The following is a 22,066-nucleotide window of genomic DNA, read 5'->3' as shown; positions in this document are numbered from 1 at the left end:
TTTGATTCACAAAAATGGATCCCAACTGTTACCTCAAGAAATTTAGTAAGATACATCTAACGTGAATGTTTTAAAGTGTATTTTATTGATGTGACCTGTCCAGGAACTACAGATGGGAGGTAGCGCTAAGCTAAATCTGATGTAAAGCGTCTCTTCTTTTAGTTAAAGTCAATGTCTTTACACACTGTCCCTGCAAAAATAACTAATAAAAACAAAACACAGTGGCAGGCCTGAAAACGTTCATGGTCGGTTCGTTCCGTCTTTATTTAGTCAGAAACTTCTCCATTTTCTGCTTGTTAGTTATGCTAGCTACAGTATATTAGCCTGAGGAGAAAAACAGCTCGACTGTCACCCAATCAGAAAGGTGAATGTTGTAAATAACATTTCAATAAATTATTTTAAATTATTTTTTATAACTAATGATTCAAAAATTATAGATTTAGATGATTTTTTCCCCTCATCCAACATTTTGAGGCTCCCCATAGAAAACTATGGACAATTTTACAATTTCAATGTTACAGTCAATATTACATTATAATATTAATGTACATTTTATAATAACTGTTACACATGATATCCTATTAACAATATATCCTAATCACATGTAATGCATCAATATCAGTTTATTCTGACCTTTAAATCTGTTTGTAACTTATAGTTGCAGCACAGGAATTTTGCAGTGATAAATCTTTGTGATTTTTATTAGTTACAAATTTACCTTAATTGTTAAGAACAATTTTCTTTCCCAATAAAATATTAAATTTTTTGCAAAAAGAAAAAAAACATTTTAAAACCCAGAGTGTAGAATATTGGATTTCTGTTCATCTCTGCAGACTTTTATTGTCACTAATTGTAAATTAATGCTTAAATAGACATTTAGTAAATTTTTAATTAATCCAACGTCAGTTACAAATTTATCTGAACTGACCAATATTTTTGTTAAAAGTGAAGTTTTTTATTTTTTATCATTGATTCTGTTCTTAAACTTTGGATATTTCTACCTTTTTGTGAATTTTCTTGCTTTAATTTCCTGTCACTTTTCTGCTGTTGCACAGAAATTTCCCTATTGTGGATCAAAGAAACACATTTCTATTTCTATTCTATTATAACAGACTTACAAAGTTTACTCCAAGGCCCTCTGTGTAGGAGATGTTTATAAAATCATAGTATGAAATGAAATTCAGTAATTTTGGACTCAAAACTTGCCTGAAATTGATAAAGTAGCATGAAAAGCTTTTTCCTCCCAACAGATTTCTCCTATTTTTGCCTGCAAACGCTTTGAAAACAATCAGATTTAGTACCACATGTGGAAGTGACACAATTCAGATTTTCGAGGAGTGAAAAGATCAAAATTGGATCGTTCAGACTGCCGTGAAAAAGTTTTCAATCTGTGGCATATGGGTGTGAACGTAAGCCGCAGATACTTGAGCAAAGCACCGTAGTTCACTCAACGTCCAAAGACACTGAGATGAGCTGAAAACAGTGTTTGATTAGATGTTTCATGTAGCGTCAACGCCTCTAATTTAGTTTTGTACGAAGTTCAAACAAACCTGAGCAGTTTATTGTGACAGGAAGAGCAGCAGCCGATAAATCCTTCTTCCAGAGCGACAGCTTTCACAGGAAAAGCTCTAACAGTCTCCACCGTCTTTCCGTAACATCAAAGCTTAAATATTTCCATAAAATGCTAAATAAATTAAAAAAAACCATTATATTTAATTTTTTGTGTAAGCTTTGTTAAATACTAACTGAATAAACCATAATTTGTGGCTTTCACATGTTATTAAACGTAGAAACATGTATAAGACGGGAATTTATTAGGTTGCAGTGTAGAAAAATAAAATATGAAAAGAGTAAAATATGTGAAACACTTAATTTCCATGCAGTTTTGTCTGTTTTTGCTCTGTAAGGAATGTTAAAACTGACGCACATTAACTCATTTAGCCCTTAAAATCAGCTTTGTTTTCCCAGAATGTTACAGTTTTTCTGTGTGGAGCCATTAGACCATTAAACTCTCATAAAGCTGAACAGAAGTCAGTTTTTAAAAGAAGCTGAAAAGGTTTTCAGGAGCAATATACCTATAACTGAATGATTAATTCATGAAATGTACTATAGTTTATCAACATTTTGTATGAACTATATTACATTTTTATTGATATGTAAATATGTTGTATATTTGAATATTTCTTCTGTATGATGTGTGTTTTAATGTAAAGAGCTAATGGAGATGCCTAAACAATAAACGATGACCCTGTCATCCGAAAGATGAGTATTAAACCCACTTAAAAAATTAAATTACAAGAATATAACCATAAAATTATGTCATAATATTATGGAAATATTATTTTTGACTATAATGAGATAAAAGTCATAATATTTTGATAATAAAATCATAATATTTCAAGAATAAAGTCATAGTTTTGCTAAAATAAAGTTCTACGGGAACAAATTTGTTAGAATAAAGTTGGAATATTATGAGAATAAAGTTCTCATAATATTCATATTATTTTCTGTTTGTAATACTATGACTTTATTTTCGTAATTATTTTTATTTTTATTTTCTTGGGCCTGATATTCTGATGTAGTCATCACATCATCGTCTTTGTAGCCAGTCTGTGATTTTTAGAGAAGTTGACGCTGGGCTGGATGAAGCGTTATTAAGGTGAAACTTGAGGAGTTTCTTTATATTTTAAAACAGAACCGCATGAAGAGCGTTTTGCATCCCAAACCGGACTCTGTTTGGTCTGTTTCTCTTTCCTGTTCTGGTATGGTTCCGCCATCTTTGTTTCTGCATCAACTGGCTCTGCGTTAAGGATGACCAATGGCGCCTTCTGCTGGTTGGCGGCCAAACTACAACACTAAAAGAAGGTCTAAGAGGTCGCTATTAGTTAATCGATTGGGACTAATTTTACTCTAATAAACTGTTAATCGACAATTAATCAGCCGATTAACAGTTTGCATCCCTAATCCACACACACACTCCTGTTCCAACCCAACACACACACACACACACACACACCACACACACACACAGAGTGAAAACTCCTGTCACTTCCCTGCTAAGCCACTTCCTGCTCCTCTCCTCCATACTTACTGCTGCTGGCCGCGGGGGCCGGCTGGGGGACAGGGGAGGGGGTCTTCTTGGGAGAGCCCCCGTCTGACATGGCAGTGTAAGAGGGGGGCGAGGAGGATGAGGAAGATGAGGTGATGGTGGTGGGGGTCTGGGCCTGCTGGTGGTGCTGCTGCTGGTGTTGTTGGTGCAGATGCTGCTGAGAGTGGAAGGTTAACTGGTTCTGGGGGTGATGGTTGGGGCCTGACTGACCAATCAGAGGAGGGAGGGGGATTGCCTCGCAGTACTGCGGTGTGAGCGGGAGATGCTGGGAAAGAGGAGAGTAGGAATCGTCTGGCTGGCCGTTGGAGTGAGGGTGTGGCGGCTGACTGAGGCCCCCAACGGCAGGGAGGTTCAAGGGGAGGGGGCTTCATCCTAGTACTGACTGGTGGAAGTGGGTGAGCTACTGGGAGGACTGGCTGCGGGGGTAACCCCTGCTTCACTGGCATCATTACCGGAGGGGACGAGGAAGGCTGGGGGTACATCTGCTGCAAGAGGGAGGCAGACCAGGTGCCATGTTTGGGGGGGAGGAGGATGTCCTGCTGTTGTTGTTGCTGAAGGTGGCGGGCCGCCGTGGGAGGGGATAAGGGGATCTGACGGACCTGTCGGCCCTGGGTGTTCATTCCTGTCTGGACTGGGGAAAAGGCAGAGGCGAGTGAGGTGGAGAGCTGGGACGACAGCTGGGCCTTGTCCCTAATGGCCCCCAACTCCTTCTCCTGAGACGGAGGAGAGGAGGAGGACGCCACGCGGACGTAGGAGGGCGGCAGTGTGCTAGCTCTGAACTGTCTGTACTCGGGAGGAGTGTCTGGGTGGGTGGGAGGGGTAGACACTTTATACTGGAGGGTGGAAACGACTGCGGCGGGCAAAAGGTGGGAGAGAGAGAGACAGAGAGAGAGAAAGAGGAGATGCAGACGAAGGAGGGCAACAAACAAAGGAGAACAGAAAAGAGAAAAACGTGAGAATAATGAAAAGCAACTGAACAGTCAAGCAAGTAAGATGAGAAAAAATCAGGAGCAGTCAAAAAACAGAAGCAAACAGCAAATAAGAAAGAAGCAAAATATTGTAAAAAAGAACAAGCAGCAGAATGCAACATGACTGAGCCATGATCGGAGAGCATGTGGCATTTCCCCCCAACGGCAGCTGGAAGAAAGATGGCGGTAGAGCATGTTGCAGGGGGAAGGGAGAGCACTGGTTTTACCATCCACATCAGGGACACAGGAGGATGTTTAAGGGTGCATTCACACCAGCCATGTTTAGTCCGCTTTAATCGAACTCTAGTTAGAATAGAAAGTCCGGTTCGTTTGGGGAGGTGTGAATGTGTAATCGAACCCTGAAGTGGACCATTCAAGCGAACTGTCTGGCCTAAAAAAACTCAGTTTCGGTTCGATTAAAGTGAACTCTGGTGCGGTTCGAATGCATAAGTGAATACCAAGCGGACCGGAGAACGCTCCGAAAGCAGGAAGTGGACTGCAGCGCATGGCATTCTGGGTAAATACAACCAAAACAAACATATCAGTCTGGTGCTAACAGGAGAACTGACTCGTGATCATTTGCCAAAGACAAAAGAGAAATCCTAGAACCTCTAAAACCTGATACCACTTCATTTTTATTTACATTTTGTGAATAAGGAAGCTGCACTCATTTCCTGTAGTGCTTCTTGGTGCAGCGCCACCACAGGCAAGGAGGGGAACAGGGTTTTTCAAAGGCTTTTGTTTATTTGACAGAGGGTAAAATGTAACAAATGTTGCAATTTTGGTCCCCAATCGAACCGAGTCTATCGGACTCTCAGGCGTGAAAACACCCTAAGTCTGTTGGTGTGGCTAAAAAGCAGACATGAACATTTATATGTGTGCATGAATTAAAATAAAAAAGCAGAAAGACTTGGGGAAAACTACAACAGAGGAACTCTAGGAACTCTAGGAACCTGTTTTATCCAGGAATTTCAGGAATTCCCTACAGGTGAAGTCATCTGTTTGCTTTGGAAACACAAAGAAAGCCTGACCTACTAAAGGGAAAGCCAAACATGGGTGGGTAAATATTAATTAGCTCTTGTCCGGACCGTTTATTGGCAGATGGAGGGCGCTAGGAGAGTGTTTTGTTTGGATGTTTGTGCAGCAGGGATCACATGACACGCTGTGTTCGATCTCGGTGTGTGTGTTTGTTTTTACAGGGGGGTGTGGCCGTGTTTGCCGGAGCCTCACCTGATCCTGATGTCCGCCGCTCCCTCTCTTTGTGCGCCTGCATCTGATGCTGCTCCATCATCCTATCAAGTGCAAGGATGTCACTGCTCTGAAGAGCTGCGTTTGCTTTCAAGTAAATCAAGCTTAATGATTCATTTGACCGTCTGCCGCCAAATGACCCGAGGTTAAACAATGACTCACAAACTGATTACAAAACCTGAAAAAGAGAAGTCTTGATGCATTTCATTTCAACTTAATCAACTTTTTCCTATAATGAATCCAAAACCCTTTTTCTCGTCATTTGATTCCTTCAGCTATAACCTCCACTATCTGTGTTTCCATTATAAATGTGCGTAAAACTTTATTGATATTCTGCTAACTTCGAAAAAACACAATGTCGCATTTGCAGTGTTTCCATTTAATAAGGAACACAATTAAAATCAAACGTGAACTAAGTTTGTCCATGTGATGAGTCATTAAAAACATGCCGCGCCATGATCCTCCTACCACTTCCTGTCATCGTCATCATCGTTCCGGCAGTAGTAACATCCAGTAACTGATCATATGACTCGTGTGATGCAAAAAAAGTGTTTCCACTTGCAAAATAGACTAATTTTGATAAGAACCACCTCATCCTAGTCCAAAATCTTTTTATTGAAATACACTGAGTTTTTTCTAAATTGGCATGTTTCCAATTAAGCAAATTTATTTCCACAATTTCAATTTGCTCAATTTTATGGTCAATTGAAACGCAGCTGATGATGCACTACAAAAACAGAAAGTCTTACCGAGTAATTTTGTCTAGTTTGTTGTGCAAATATCTTAGTACACTTGAAAAGAGACTCAAGTAACCTGTAACTTTTCAGCAAGTTATAGGAAATTTAAAGTCAATATTTCCTTAAAATGTATGTAAAAGTTCTAGTTCCACTGGCAGATTATTTCACTTGTAACCTGGGAAAATGTCTTGTTTTTACTGATAATCTGCCAGTAGAATTAAGGAACTATTTACTGAAAACAAACTCCTATTTCTTGTACATGTATGTTAGTTTTTTTAATTTAAGTAACTAAGATATTTGCACTAGAAAATAGACAAAAATAAGTTGTAAGATTTTATGTTTTTGCAGTGCGACCACTAGATCAGAGAGTCTCTGGTACATTATTTGACTGGTTTTAGTTTTAATTTAAGGACAGGGACTTGTTTGTGCCAAAATGTAACTTTACATTGTGGGGTACCCCAAGGTTTCATTTTAGGCCCCCTCATATTCAAGTTGTTATGGGAAAAATGTTAACTGGTGACTTAAATTAAATCAAACCCATTTGTTAGATCCTAAATGAAAAACATGAAGTCAAAAAATCTCAAAAAGCAAAACAAAACAAGCAACAACAAGAACAGGCGAGAAACACGGTAACTGACATCCATCAGTCTGGAAAGGTGAGAACTATGACACTAAAGAAAAGAATGCTTTAGTTTGAATGTTGAAAGCAAACACCCCTCTAATGCATGTAATAAGCCAAGAAAAATGTATCAAAATGATGCGTTAGTCCCTTTATTTATTGTTAATGTTTTTCTACATGGTCTAATTTGAATCATACCTCCTCTGAGCTTCACTTTCTTCCGAGGACGGACCATTTTGGCGCTGAACTACAGGACCTGAAGACAGAAAAAATATGTTTAAACTAAAAACAACCTGATTAACAGCAAAAATCATGCCAACAAATAACATACAGTTGGCTTAAGACTGTCCTGGAAATATTTTTCCCAGATGACAAACCTTGTTATAAAATATCCAGTCACAGGATCTATAAACTTTTCCAGGAGTAAAATTCCAGCACTTTTCAAGCATTTTCAAGGTAAGTTTTCAAACTTTTCCAGCAGCATCCTTTGGAGTTAAAAAGATACAAACTATACTAAAAAACACAGTTTTCATTCATAATTATATGACACCATATGTTAGTGTTATTTATAACGTATTACAGTAATATTCTGCATTCTACAGCATGAAATAAATAAACTAAAATATAGCAAAATTGTATGTTTTGAAACGTCTGACTGGCCTGAGAACAAAACACTAATTGAACAAAAGAATCCACCAAATTCAATAACTTTGTTTACCGTATAAAATATAAGACGGTCAATAAGTCATTGAGAAATTAAGAATATTAAACATTCATTACATTGAAACAATCCAAAGAAATAGAGTCAAGATAAATGAAATTCCTGCTCAAATAAAAGGATTAAACACAACAGATAAAGAAAGTTATAAAAAAAAAAAATTCTGTTTTCACATTTAGACAATAGAAATAATTTAGGTAATTCTAACAAGAACAAATAGTTTGATTTAACTTCAGTCAATGAGAAACAAAATGTGTCATTTTATTTGGTGTATAAAAATATGTAGTGTCAACTGTAAATAATGTTTTTTAAATGCTTAAGCACAATGTACAAAGAATGTTAAAAAATAATCCCTAAAAATTTTCTAATTAAGTTTCCTAGTATTTAGAAAGTAGAAATAATTTAGGTAATTCTAACTGACCCAAAACAAGAAACGTTAGGTCTGATTTAACTTTAGACAATGAGGAATATTTTTTTTATCTGTATCTGGTTTCAAATGTAAATAATGCTTTCCAAATTTAGGCTTTTAATCAAATGTTGGTTGCACTTTATTACAAAAATGTTTAGTTTGAATATAAAGCACTTTCAAGGACTTTATACAGGAATCAAGCACTTTCCAAACCTCGTTTAGGTTCAAGTATTTTTAAGGATTTCAAGAACTACAATCAGGCGTAAAACAGGCAGACAGCAGCTGGCACCACGTGATTTTATCCAAGCAGTTTCTCTACCACAGGAATTTCAGCCTCAAACCACAGCAGAGAATAAACCAAAAAACACTGAGACAAACAGAGACCCTGGCAATAATAAAGGAACATTTATCCAAATTAAAATAAATTAAAAAAACAGAGCTGGTGTTGAATGTTTTAGTCGCTTCGCTGACTCTGAAGTGGCAATGAACTGGGGGCCGCTTATCACGTATCACCAGAATACCAGTCATTAGACTCCAGCGCCCAGTGTGCCATCAGGATCCCTGCAGGGTGATATTTCCGTTCAGAGCGTCTGCAGAGTTGGCAGATACTGAGATCTTCTGTATTTAGCTGCATGTTTTCAACTCAGTGTGTCTCAGTAGTTTCAATTAACACCTTCTGCAATTTCATCTTCAAATACTGGACGTCCAACAAAAAAAGATGGCAGTTTCTGGTCAAGCAGTTAATATTCTCCTCATTTAGCCAAGAAATAAAACGACGGGTGCCCATAACATGATGCTGCCTCTACCATGCTTCACATTGGGAATGGTGTGTTCACATTGCAAAACCACAAAATCTTACCAAGGGTTTTTGTTTTGGTTTCGAGTTGGGCTGGACGATATGGCTGCAAAATGTATCACGATGTAAGCGTTTAATATCGGTTGATATCCATAATTATTGATTAGTTTTTTGTTTTAAATCTCTGCCAAACTGGTGGGGTGAAAATTCCTCTTTTATTAAGTTTTCACTCCATGCTGTTGTTTATTTTTAAGTAGTTGTGATGCTCAATGATGAAACTTGAAACTGCTGCTGCACAAGTTACTCAACAGGCTGTTGCTAGGTAACCAAAAGAGTGAGTGAGTTAGTTAGTTGATGCCACCCATTCTGCTTTCCTAGCTGTGAGAGGTTTCCTCTTTCCTCTGCCTACATCTCCCAGAATGCTGTGTGGTTCAGTATTATCTATGATATTGATCACATGTCTATCACAGTATATATCTTGAAATAAAATGAAACTATTTTGCAAGTAACTTTTCAGCAAGAAATAGGAGCTACATAAGAAACTGACAATCAAAAAACAACTGTTTTCATTAGGCTTTCTTCCTTTGACTAGACTTTTTTGAGAGTCCCTGAAATTAGGAAATAACTTAATTAACAACAAACATAAAAAAAATATTGTTTGTTACTCAGATTCAATTTTATTCCTGGCATCTAACAAGTTCTGCAGTTTGAGAGCTGATTTTAAATGCTTCACACCTTTTCCCACAAATCCAAATATAGGAACTGTCCAACACAACGGAGCATTATCCACCCACTCACGAATAAAATCAGGCATCTTAGTAAAAATCAAGCTACTTCTGTCATCACATGAGAGCTAAGATTGAATCCAAAATGGCTTCAGCTAGGTTTTAGCTTCATTGTATGCAGTTGATTTTTGCAACTTTTTCATTTTACATTTGTCCGTTTTCTTGTTGCTTTTTAAGTTAGGTTTACTTTTTACGTTATAAACTTAATACTTACTTTTAAAAGCTGTGGAGAGTCAAAGGAAGCACAAAAACATGAAAATTGTGATTTTTTTGTCACTTCGTAACTGATTTAGTGCAAAGATTGAGGTTCATTGAGGTGACTAAGAACACCTTAGTGAACTAGCTTAACCAGTTTCCTTTCTAAGCTTTATTATGGCTGTACATTCCCATACTGTTTATATTTCCACATGATTATTTAAACAGATGAATGGGGAACGTTCCAGTACCTGGAAATTGGACCCAAGGACGAATCAAACGTGAGGCGGTCTACAACTTTCTCCTAATATCTTGACTTTAGATTTTTTTTTACAAGTCACAGGAGGAAGCAGCATGTTTGAGTTGCTCCATAGATAAAACTTCTACATCAACCTGACACTTGCAAATCTGTGACACTGCAAAAAACACCAAATCCTACCAAGTATTTTTGTATAGTTTCATGTGTAAATACTGTAGTACACTTGAAATAAGACAAATCTAGCCTTTCAACAAGATTTAGGAGCTTGTTTAAAGTCAATAATTCCTTAATATTGATAAGAAGTACTAGTTCCATTGGCAGATTATTTCACTTCTATATAAAAAAACATTTTCCCATGTTTTAAAAGAAATAATTTTATTTACTTAAAACAAGCTACTACTGTATGTCTTACTAAAAAAATACTTGTACATTAGTAAACTTGAAGTAAGGAAAAGCTGAGATATTTTCACTAGAAACAAGGCTAAAAATACTTGGTAATATTTTGTATTTTTGCAGCGGAGGGCTTTCCCAAATAGTTTAATCTTAGTTGATTAAAACTTTTGAATTTTATGAAGGTTCTAAAAATATATATATAAAAATTCTGGTATATTGCAAGCAGAAATAATTGAGGTAATGCTTTCACACTAAGCAGAAATTAGTATAATTTAAAGTCAAACAGCGAGGAAAATAAAAACCTGCATGATCCATGTGAAACGCTCTCATCCAGAAAGAAATACAATCAGTGTTTTAATGTTTTGTCTTTAGCAGATCGCTACCTGGAAACTAGTTCAATGCCTTTCCAGGCAGCTCAGCTACAAATAAACCTATAAACATGTGTGGAAAATACTGCTTTACTCGTAAAACTCCTCTGTTTAAGAGAATGCAGCTTTTTACTGTAGCACCTGGTCCAAAGGGTGAAGAAATAAATGTGCGGTCACACCAATGATTTGCTGCAATCTCTTTTTGTGTTTAATATAAAAAAGTCACTTTCATCTTGCAGAAGAAGAGTAGAAAGCAATATTAAATAATAAGTATGTGTCTATTAGAAGCTGCTGCAGTAGCATGGAAAACATGCCGGATTGTCGTGCAGGTTCCTCCTCAACCCAACATGACACTTACTGAGGATGATGACGGCTGAAGAAACCCGCCTGAGGTCACTGGTTGAAATCTCAGGAGTCAGCATGCCGGCCAAACGTCCCTAACTCCACAAGCTGCTAACAACCAGCCACTGCTGCCACTGCAGCAGCTTTCAACAGCAAACAGCTGGAGACGCATGACAGCATTTCCCATGGATGGACACATGCACCGAGACGCAACGACGACCAAAAAAAAGAAAAAGGTACGACATTTAGGCTCCACGAGAGATATTTTAGCAGCCATCGGGAGGGTCACAAGGATGGGATGGAATGACACTGCAGTAAAACACACACACACCACCCACCCACACACACACACACACTCTGAGTATATAAGTGGCCTGTAACCAGAGATGCTCTGAAGCTATCTGGTAAACTAAGAGTATGAGTAAATTTAGCTGTAAATACACTTCAGGGTTTTAATATTTTTTTTTGTTCACTGCACACGTGTAATAACTCGAAATCTGTTAATCCTACTGCAGGTGGGAAAAAATAGCTTTTCACAAGTTAAAATATATGTAAAAAAATATTTAAACAACTCTAAAGTTTAAAAAATATTCCACAAGTTGAAAAACACACTCACAAAAACACAAATAAAATGCAACAACTCTCCTGCTCATATGGTTTGTTGGTGCTGGGATTACAGCTGCAGTATCTGACATCAACCAGCAGGGAGCAGTAAGGATCAGTTAGCAGGTTTTTTTTTTTTTACACTTCACTGAATTTACTGAATGTGAAAAATCCGACTAAATATTAAATAATCCACCTGAGTAGCACTATTCAGAATAAGGCCTTTAAGACCTAATCAAAGATTTTAAAAAAGTGATCAAAATTAGGAAATGTCGGGGTATAAACCATTTTTTGTCTAAGTTTTGTGCAGAGAATTAGAATAAAACTATATAAGAAAATAAAAACAATCTAATTCTGATAAACGGCATTGTTACTGCGTCATAGTGATTTACTATTGAGCAGAGAAACTAATGCAGGTGTAACTAATTCAACTAATTATACTTTCTAACACAGCAGCATCAGTGATTTCCATGATTCCTTGCTGTTACATAAGAAATCCCAAATATGCAACTTCTGGGCCGACTTACTGCACAGATTGTTCAAACTATGTTAAATAAAAACTACAAAGCAGGTGAATTACATTAATAGATAACGACTATTTAAGATTTCTCTCTTTTTTTGGCCTTTTTTCCAATTTAAAATGTGCTGATTACAGCATTATTATGAGTATCATTCTCATTAAAGCATGCTATGTGGCACAGCTCATTTAAAATCAGAAAATCTGCTGATATGAAGATAAAACTGATATCAGAGACAGAGTTTTATCACTGCCTGGTGGAAACCAGCAACATTTTCTCAAAACCTTTGACTTTTAACCAGAAACATTTCTTCTCAAAATACAAAAGTTTTCAACCCATTTTGGCCATTTTTAGAATAAAAACACAATTTGTGGTAGAAATAACAGTGCCAAAGAAGGTTCTGGGTTCAAATCCAAGCCTGGGGGTCTTTCTGAGTGTTTGCATGTAGATGTGAGAATTTATCATATATTCTTTTTATCATAAGAATTTGATTTATTGTTGTCATGATACGTTAATTAAAACAAAAAACAAAACTAGCTGTATGATTGGAAATGTTATTTTTGCTATTTCCTATACTTTTTGATCTGTGAAAGCATGAACAAATCAAAAAATACGATTAAAGGCAGTTAGTTTGTGCAGTTTAGAGCGATAAATTACAGGTTTTTAAGTGTGTTTGTGGCGCTATGAGTGCTGAAAAAATAATACCTTTCTGATTATAATCTTTATTGTTATCTCAATATTATCACAAAATAACGTAATAAAAGTTCATATCGTTTAATCCTTATTGAACGACAGGGATTGTTTGTTCTGAGTGTCGCAGGATAAGCGAGTTTAGATAACGGATGGATCGATTTTTGTATTTATTTATTAATGTCAAACATGATCTAGAAAACAAGTGAAAAAGCAATAAGTAGGAGAAAGTACTCCTTATCTCAATTTAATGAAATATATTACAGTATATTAGATGTCTACAGTTATCAGGCTTTAAATATGGAACCTGCAAAAACAAGAAATGATAAGGAAGAAAGTGGATGTTTGAATGGAATAACTAATAACTTGTACAAAGATTTTTTTTCAGACTGAAACCAAACTGCAGATATTTTCTGACTCTTGGGGAACCCGGTGCCAGTGGAGGTCAGACGGCGCCTCACCTCCGCTGTCGGGGGAGCTGAGGACATTGAGGGCGAACAGCATGGCGTTGGAGAAGGTGGTGGCCTCCTCCTTACTGGCGAAGTTCAGCCCGTAGACCTGCCGAGCGTCCCGCCACTGGTGGAAGGTCGGGGTGGCCTGGTTGTACTTCAGACCCTTCACTATGGAGTAGTTGATAACCACCTGAAAGAAAGAGGAACATGTATGGAGATTTTATGGTGGATTCACATCAGCTCTGTTTAGTCCGCATTAATCCAACTCAAGCCCGTTTGCTAAGAAAGTCCGGTTCGTATGGTGAGGTGTGAATGAGTAGTCGAACTCTGACGTAGACCAAAAAAGCTGACGAAACCTCAGCCTCGGTTCGGTTGAAGTGAACTCTGGCTTGGGTCGAATCTATATGTGACCTAGAGAAAAGCAGGAAGCGGACTACAGCGCAGGGCATTCTGGGTAAATGCAATCAAAACAAACGCAAGAGTCTTTGGGAGAAATGTCTCCTGGTCTTTGGCCACAGACAACAAAGAACTCTTACAACCACAAAAAATCTAAATCCTGACAAGTAAGTTTTGTCTAATTAGTTCAAATATTTTAATATTTGAACTAATTAAGACAAAATAGTTTTGTATTTTTTGTCTGAAATAAGACAAAACTAATGTATAAGTAATGTTTCATCAAGATACAGGAGGTTGTTTTCAGTTAATAATTCCTTAATTTTGATGAAAAATTCAAGTCCATTGGCAGATAATGTCACTTAAAACATGGGAAAAATGTCTTGTTAGAAATTGAAATAATCTGCCAACAGAACTGGTATTTCTTGTAAACATTAAGGAATTACTGGCCTAAAACAATCTTATGTATCTTGTCAAAAGGTTACTTGTGAGTTAGTTTGAACAAAAAACTACTTGGTAAGATTTTGTGTTTTTATGGTGCAGCCATTTTTGTTTACATTTGAGAAGAAGGAGGTTGCGCTCATGTCTTCTTCAGAGGTTTTCATGTAATTTCTGTCAGTGATTTTTGGTGCAGCGCCCCCACAGGCGAGGAAGTGAACAAGTTTATCAATTAGTTTGGTTAGTTTGACACAGTGCAGTGTGAAAGCAAACCACAGCAGCTGAAAATGTAACAAATATTGCAACTTTGGTCCCAAGTTGAACCCAGTCTATTGGACTATCAGGTGTGAAAACATGAAAAAATAGAACCTTATCTGAACCTAAAAAGAAGGGTATGTGAATGAATAGGATAAGCCCAAGCACTGAAACGTGTGGTACACCATAAGCCAAATAATCATTTACAATTCAGCCAGCTGTTTGTTGTTAAACAAAGACTTTTGCTGCTGTGTTTTGCTGATCAGTAAAGCCGGTTGGATGTGATGTCCAGGGTGACCCCTCACCTGCTGGTCCTGCAGTTTGACTCCCACCACTCTGAAGGTGTTGTTGGCAGTGTTGTGGTAAATGTTGATGCGGCTGAAGCCCTGCTGCCCCGGCTTGATGGGCACCCACTTCTTACTGGCGTCATCGTAGACCATCACAGAGGCCCTTGCCTGGCAGATGCTCTGCTCACTGGAGGAAGAGGAGGAGGAGAGGAAGGTCCATGTTAATGTGGGGAATACAGAATATTTACTTTATTTGTCTCAGTAAAGAGCTGAGACATTACCCTGACCCGTTGGGGGCTTTTTCCTGTTTCTGGCAGCAATAAAAGTTAATTATTAAAAGGTTTCATGCCAATCCATGGGTTGCACAACCTTCTTGTTTTTAACCACTTCAGGAAATATATCCAGGCTCAGCAGGAATCTGCTAGGCCTGTGATTATAGGGCATAGGATGGGGACGCTTACAAAAACGGCAATGCAGACCTAAAACTGAATCAAATCAAATCAAATCCAATTTTATTTGTATAGCAGATTTCAGCAGCAAGGCATTTCAAAGTGCTTTACATCATTACAAACACAGAAACACAATGCAACATAGAATCAACAATCAAAACACGACATTAAGTCAAGTTCCATCAATAAATTTGTAATTGATCACATTTCAAATACAATCCTAAACAGGTGGGTTTTTAGTCGAGATTTAAAAGAAGTCAGTGTTTCAGCTGTTTTACAGTTTTCTGGAAGTTTGTTCCTCTGAACTCGGAGGATTTCTGCTTCTGTACTGGTGTTGGTTGTGGTGTTAAGAAGCTCGAGCATAAAGGTGTGTGTGTGTGTGTGTGTGTGTGTGTGTGTATTGAGGATAATGATAGAGGGTGTTAAAAACTGAAGTGTTTGATCCATACACACATCACCAGAGTGAGAATCTTTTATTTTACCAGCAAACTAAGTTAAGCCACATTAAACAGAAATGTATGATTGGTTAAAATCAACAGATATGATTCAACTAGGGATGCAAGTTATTGATCAAAGCTGATTGATATTATCCATCGACTTACGATTAAATGACTAATGATTAAAAGAAGAACATTTCTGAGCTTGAAAAGTTGAAAGTTTGCTAGAAAAAATGCAGACATTTTAAGATTAATCTCAGGAATTTACTAGAAAAAAACAGGAACATTTCCGAACTGGAAAAGTTGAACATTTGATAGAAAAAACTCAGAAATTTCCAAGTCCTTTCGGAAATTTCTCCTTTTTACTCTAATACGCAGTTGCAAATGTGCACACCACACTTTTCAGATTTGTATCAGTGAATTAAACTGAAAACTCAGTGAAATAAATAGAAATGTGCAGTTTTAGCATGATAAAACATGGAACGTTAACAGAGTTTGAGTTTCTGTCCAAAGTGCGCTGCAGCAGTTTGAGGTGAAAAGCCTTGAAGACGTCGTTACTGAAATATCAGAACACCACGAGACGCTCCTCTGCAGCAACAACTACGTCTCAAATCTTTTTCCCACTTTTCAGCTGCCACATCGTCTCCACTTTCCTTTCAGCTTCCAACAATTCAGCAGTGATGATAAAGTTCTTCTTCTGCCTTCATCCGCTCTCAAAACAACTGGATGAATCGACTCAAGACGAAAACCCAAAGCAAGAGAACCAGTTTGACTCACAGATAGTTATTTCTACTATTAAATGTTAAGAACGCCGGCGCATAAACCGAACTGTTCTTCCAGAAGACGACTTCTGACATTAAGAAGCTCCTCCAATAAACATCAGATCCAAAATCCAACTTATTCCAATTATCCAAGATGTTTCCAAGAATTTCCCTAAAGAGTTGATTTCTTTCAGTTCTTCCTTTCAAAGAGACAAAGTCATAAAGATTAATTACACACAGGTGGATGCATTTCACCTATTTTGATTATTTTGAGCAATAACTCATGAAAACCAATACATTTGGGAAATTTAATACAAAAATCTTAAGTTTTAGCTGCTGACCTGAATGTTGTCCAGCAAACCTTTTGTGGGTCTGTCACAAAAACTCGCAGCTAAAGAAAATGGTTGATGTGGAAAGTTCAGTGGAAGGAAAAGGTGTGGGAAAAAACAGAAATAAAACAGCTTTAAGGTTATTATGAAACTCGTTTGGGACAAATGATGCCGACAAGCCGAAAGATAATTAAAACAAGCTGAGATTATTTAATAAAAAAGAGCATTGATGCAAAATAAACCCTGTATAAGCCCTTTCAGTATCTATACTGTAGAGTGCATGGATATTTTTTCAGTATTTCCACATTTCTATACATATATATATATATATATATTAAAAAAAACTTTAATCAGTTTAAATCAAAATTATGAACACTTACGGACATACAGTAGATGCTTGTAATATCAATCTGTGTGATAAATGTATTTGTTTTTTAATTGAATAGCTGAAATAAATTAACTTTGCGATAATACTCTAATTATGCACCAGTAAGTATTCATTCTTATTTATTTATATGAGGAAATTTACTCCAAAACTAATTTTAAGTGGAAAATAATGAGCAATCACTGGCAAGCCCTTGAATTTAATTCTTGTAAATGTTAAACAATGTGGGATTTCTGCAGAATTTGAGCTTCCTGCACGTCTGTGTGTGAGTAGCAGAGCCTCTAATCGCGTAACAAACACGTCTCTCCACTTCAGAGACTCCGCAGACCATCAGAGTCAATCTGGGAGCGCGAAGGGATGGGCGCAGGGAGGCGGCCGACTCTCTCCTTACGAAAACAGCTCCTATTTCTGGAGCAGTTTAAACCGCCGAGCTGGAAGATGATGTAGAAACTCAGGCTGAATGTTTTTGTCTAGTTCTGCTTTGTGCATTGCTCCATCATGATTAGGAAAGCAGAACAAGAGGAACAGAAACGTGTAAGAGGCAGCACAGATTTAAAAAAGATAGATTTCACAACTTCTTATAAATCCTTTTGTGTGTGACCTTGGTACCGACATTAGATTGGATCAGATTTGATTAAAATAAAATTCTAATATAATCTTGAACCAGAGATCTAGAGGCTAATTCTCAGTCAACTTTGGGTAACATGGCAAAGAGAAGACGAGTTGCAAAAAAAGTTAGTTTAGAAAAACTTTAAAATTAAAGAGCTATAAAAGCCCACAGGAGAAACTTCCTAAAAACTGCAAAAATATAAAATATTTTTCCCAGGAATTGAGGTGGAAATAAATTTTTCTATCAAATATGAATCATATTTTGTATTTTTAACACCTTGAAGCTAATAATGTTTACAAAACTCTACTGTTTTTTTAAAATATAAAATAAGTAAACACTGAAATAAGTTGCAGAAAATACATTTACATTTTACTATAATCCTTTAAAACATTTATTAGATCATGAGGTGGGTCATTCAACAACATTTATTTTGATGAATTATGAGTTTTTTCTGCAGCGTGAAATACATTAAAAAAATATCTAAGAATCTTAAATCTAAAAAAAGTCAGCTTAATAAAAATGTTGTAAACATGTCATTTTATTTTTCCCACTTTAAGCAAAATTTTAAAAAATAAATAAAAATGGGATATTTTTAGTATTTTTAACCAGTTAGATGTCAATATTCTTACATTGCTCCGTTATTTTAGTAGTAAAAAGAGAAAAATATTAAAATAATCTCCATAAAATTAATTTGCAGGAACACTCAATTATTCCTATTATTATTAGGTTCTGATTTAGGTCAATTATTTGCAGTAATATTGATTTTTATGGTTTATTATTTCTATTGGCTGATAAAAAAATCTTCACTCTTCATGCAAAAAACTGAACAGAAAAATTAAAAACTGATAGTTGTCCAAGATAAAAATGGTATTTTGAGTGGTTTTTCATAAACATATTTAGTCATTTTACATTAATTTAAGAGACTGAGATCACAATTTTTCTACATCTATTAATCAAAGCCAAAATGGATTAAAAATAGAAAAAATAGAGTGACACAAAACACCCCAAGTATTTCTTAATATGTAATTTAATTTAATGACCATGTTGGACCAACACACCGACTGGCCTGAAAAGGTCAAAATCCTGATCAGTGACATTAAACTAACTTGATGAATCAAACTGGTTTTCTGAGCTGCAGAGAGATTAACACTGAAAACTGAAGGTCAAAGGTCAACCAGCTGGTCTTAAGGGTTTAAACTCAAGAACCACGTCTATAAATAGTAAGATTTTTATGTGTAAAATGTTTTCTTTAGTTGCACAACAGGACCCTTTTCAGATTACCCTGTTGTGACAATAAAAAAAGATTTTAAAACATTTCCAACTTGGAAGTTATAAAAAACATACAGAAATGAAAAATTTGTGATTTATCTGCATTTCTGACAACTTGCACGTCTTTAGTAAGCACCGTTTTTAACTATGATAATCAGATTATCATCAAGTATTAGTCACTAACTATCAGATCAATGTGGATACGGGATCTGATTTTTAATTATGTGCAAACAGTCTAAGGTTAGAGCAAATCCACAGAGTTTCCACTCAATAAAAGCTTCAACGGATAAAAAAATCATTCTAAATAAAGAAATACAGATCTGTAAAAAACTAAGAGCCCACTGCAGTGACCCCCATTGAAAACCTGCTGGTTATTTCACCAAATATTGATTTCTGAACTCTTCCTGAGTTAAAACATTAGTATTGTTGTTTCTAAATGAATATTAACTTGTTTTCTTTGTGGTCATAAAGCACTGCATGTTTGTTATTTTGACAATTTCTCATATTCTGCAAATAAATATTAAATTTCTGCTTTGAATTTCAGAGACATTTTGTCAGCAGTTCATAGAATAAAAGAACAATGTTCATTTTACCCAAACATAAACCTATAAAGAGTAAAATCAGAGAAACTGGTCATTTTAAGTGGTCTCTTAATTTTCTCCACACTCCAAACAAGGCAGTAAATATCAATCAATCAAATTTTATTTGTATAGCACATTTCAGCAGCAAGGCATTTCAAAGTGCTTTACATCATATCAAACACAGAAACACAAAGTCATCAAGTGGGGGGTTCTTGCTTTTGCATCCGTAAAAGGTTTAGTGGTTACACTCCTACTGTGGAACAAAATACCTATTGGTATTTTATTCACACTCACACTCACAACCATGCAGTTTAAAACGATGTAAACAGCCTTTCAACGGGCTTCCAGCACGAGGCTTCGTACATAATATGTACATAAAATAATGGAAATCCAATGAGAATGGAGGCTAAGTACACCTCATGATGCACAGATGCACATTTCTGGATAAAATTAGAATAAAAAGGAAAGGAATTGGATTAAATAAAAAAAAGCCTGCAACTCATCTGTTAAACATGGTGGTGAGGGTATTATGATGTGGGAATGACTGGGTATTAGAGAGGCTACAACACAGTTCTACAGTAGATATGTTCATGTTAAAGGAAAAACTCCTTCCTGCAACGAGAATATGATGCCAAACACACTAATAAAGCAACATGGGAGTCTCTTAAAGCCAGAAAAAAAGCCAATAAAATTCCCCAATCAGCCAAATCCAGTCAGCTGGTTTAGGTCCAACTGGGCGTGTCTCCACACGCTGCTGGAGGAGAAACTCACCGGAACAATCTACTGGAACAATCTAAAAGTGGCTGCAGCAGGCGCTTGGCTGAGCTTCAACCGAGAAGATCCTCAGCACCTGCTGAGGTCCACGAAACGCAGACTTTAAGCGTCTTCACACGCAGGAGGAGTGGAAGAAAGACCAACATGAGGGATTTACTGGGTCCAAATGCAATGCAGGGTAGAACTTTAGAGTGTGTAACGTGTGAGTTAGTCATGTTAGAATTGTTTAAAGTTACATTTTAGGTGGATGAGAAGCAGAAGTAACAAAAGATAAAGGGCATCTTTTATGCAAAATTCATATTTTGCACGTTTTTACACTTATTTGGGTTTCTACTGCTTCTATAAACGACCAAAGTGTTTTTTGGTCAATAACATTTAAATTTAAATTCAAAAGCACTTTATTGATCCCAAAGGGAAATTAAATGTTGTTCTAACGCATTAATTTAAAAACTTAAAACATGGTAAAGGCTGTTGGCAGGAAATGTCTCCTGTAGCAGTCTGTATTACAGCAATTCTGAAGAAGCCTCTGACTGAAGATATTCTGTTTTCCCAAGACAGTCTGATGAAGAGGATGGTCAGCACTTTCTTGACCTTATGAAGAATCATTCTTTGGATAATCATCTCCAGAACAGAACCAGATCAGAACCAGAACAGAACAGGATCAGAACCAGAATAGAACCAGAACAGAATCCAATCAGTTCAGAAACAGATCAGAACCAGAACAGAACAGGATCAGATTAGAGCCAGATCAGAACCACATCAAAACCAGATCAGAACCAGCCTTCTTTATCAGGCTGTTGAGCGTCTTTAGGTCCCTGGCTCTGATGCTGCTGCCCCAACAGATGGCGCTCTCAACAACAGACTGATGGAAGATCTGCAGCATTTTGCTGCAAACCTTAGAGGATCTTAGCTTCCTCCAGAAGTCCAGTCTCTTCTTATGGACGCTTCTCTGCTGCGTCTCCAGTCCAGACTGTTGTCCAGATGGATATCGAGGTATTTATATTCCTCAACCACCTCCACTTCTTCTCTCATGCTGGAAAAACGGTTTGATCTAACCTGTTCCTCCTAAAATCAACAATCATCTCTGTTGTTTTGTTTACATTCAAGGTGAGAGGATTGTTTCCACACCATGACACAAAGTGGTCCACCAGCTCTCTGTGCTCAGCCTCTAGTCCACAATAAGCTGCTTGAAAAACCTCCAGAATGTAACATCACAAATCGGCAGGCACTGCCCCTCACCTGGCAACTGCAGCGGAGCCCAGCCCGTTACCTAGCAACCTTAGAGCTCAATCAGTCACCTAGCAACCCAAGCGGAACTCCAGCACTTTTGGTTAGCTAGTTTTACTGCTGTACAACGGCTGCTGGAAAAGATAACTGTTTTGGAACCACTTGCTGCATTGTTGTTGGTTGTGCAGGAGGCTGCACTAATGTTTTTCAAAGACGTACGGTAATGTAACTGCGCATCTGTTTGCAGCCATTTTCATGCGCGTGTGTAAACGTTGAGTTGGAGGTTCGTGGCCAGCAGCAGCTTATCTGGATTTACAATGACAGAGACCCTAACAGAGTCTCAAAATAGGCTAAGAATGATTTTGTGAAAAAATGTAATTAGCACCTATCCAAACCTGTTGAAGGAATCATAGTAGCTCACCTTTACCATGTCACAAACATAACGGAGGGTTCTGTCTAAAGACAGAAAACAAAAGAATAACAGGATCACGTTTCATTTCTACAACAGTTATTTCTTAACCCTCTATGGCATGACTTTTTATTTTTGGGGGGAAAAAATATTTTCCTGCATTCTTTGGGAGCTTGGTGGTCCCTAATTACATGTCAATCATAAAATCGGACTCTGACACCTCCTGGAACCAGATTTGGGTTTGTTGCCTCAG

The 22,066-nt window shown here is 37.0% G+C and overlaps 1 protein-coding gene across 1 annotated transcript in view; it reads right to left on the bottom strand.

The window, feature by feature from the left end:
* Positions 1-22,066, bottom strand: part of LOC116709014 (ena/VASP-like protein) — a 39,773-nt gene that overhangs the window by 6,000 nt on the left and 11,707 nt on the right. Inside the window, 6 exon segments of the mRNA XM_032547235.1 lie at positions 3,092-3,455; positions 3,457-3,959; positions 5,308-5,369; positions 6,880-6,937; positions 13,219-13,399; positions 14,601-14,769. Coding sequence (XP_032403126.1) covers positions 3,092-3,455; positions 3,457-3,959; positions 5,308-5,369; positions 6,880-6,937; positions 13,219-13,399; positions 14,601-14,769 — 1,337 coding nt within the window.

The sequence above is a fragment of the Xiphophorus hellerii genome, chromosome 19 (genome assembly GCF_003331165.1).
Source record: "Xiphophorus hellerii strain 12219 chromosome 19, Xiphophorus_hellerii-4.1, whole genome shotgun sequence".
In the NCBI taxonomy this organism is placed as follows: domain Eukaryota; kingdom Metazoa; phylum Chordata; class Actinopteri; order Cyprinodontiformes; family Poeciliidae; genus Xiphophorus; species Xiphophorus hellerii.
This window is presented reverse-complemented; position numbering and strand designations above follow the sequence as displayed.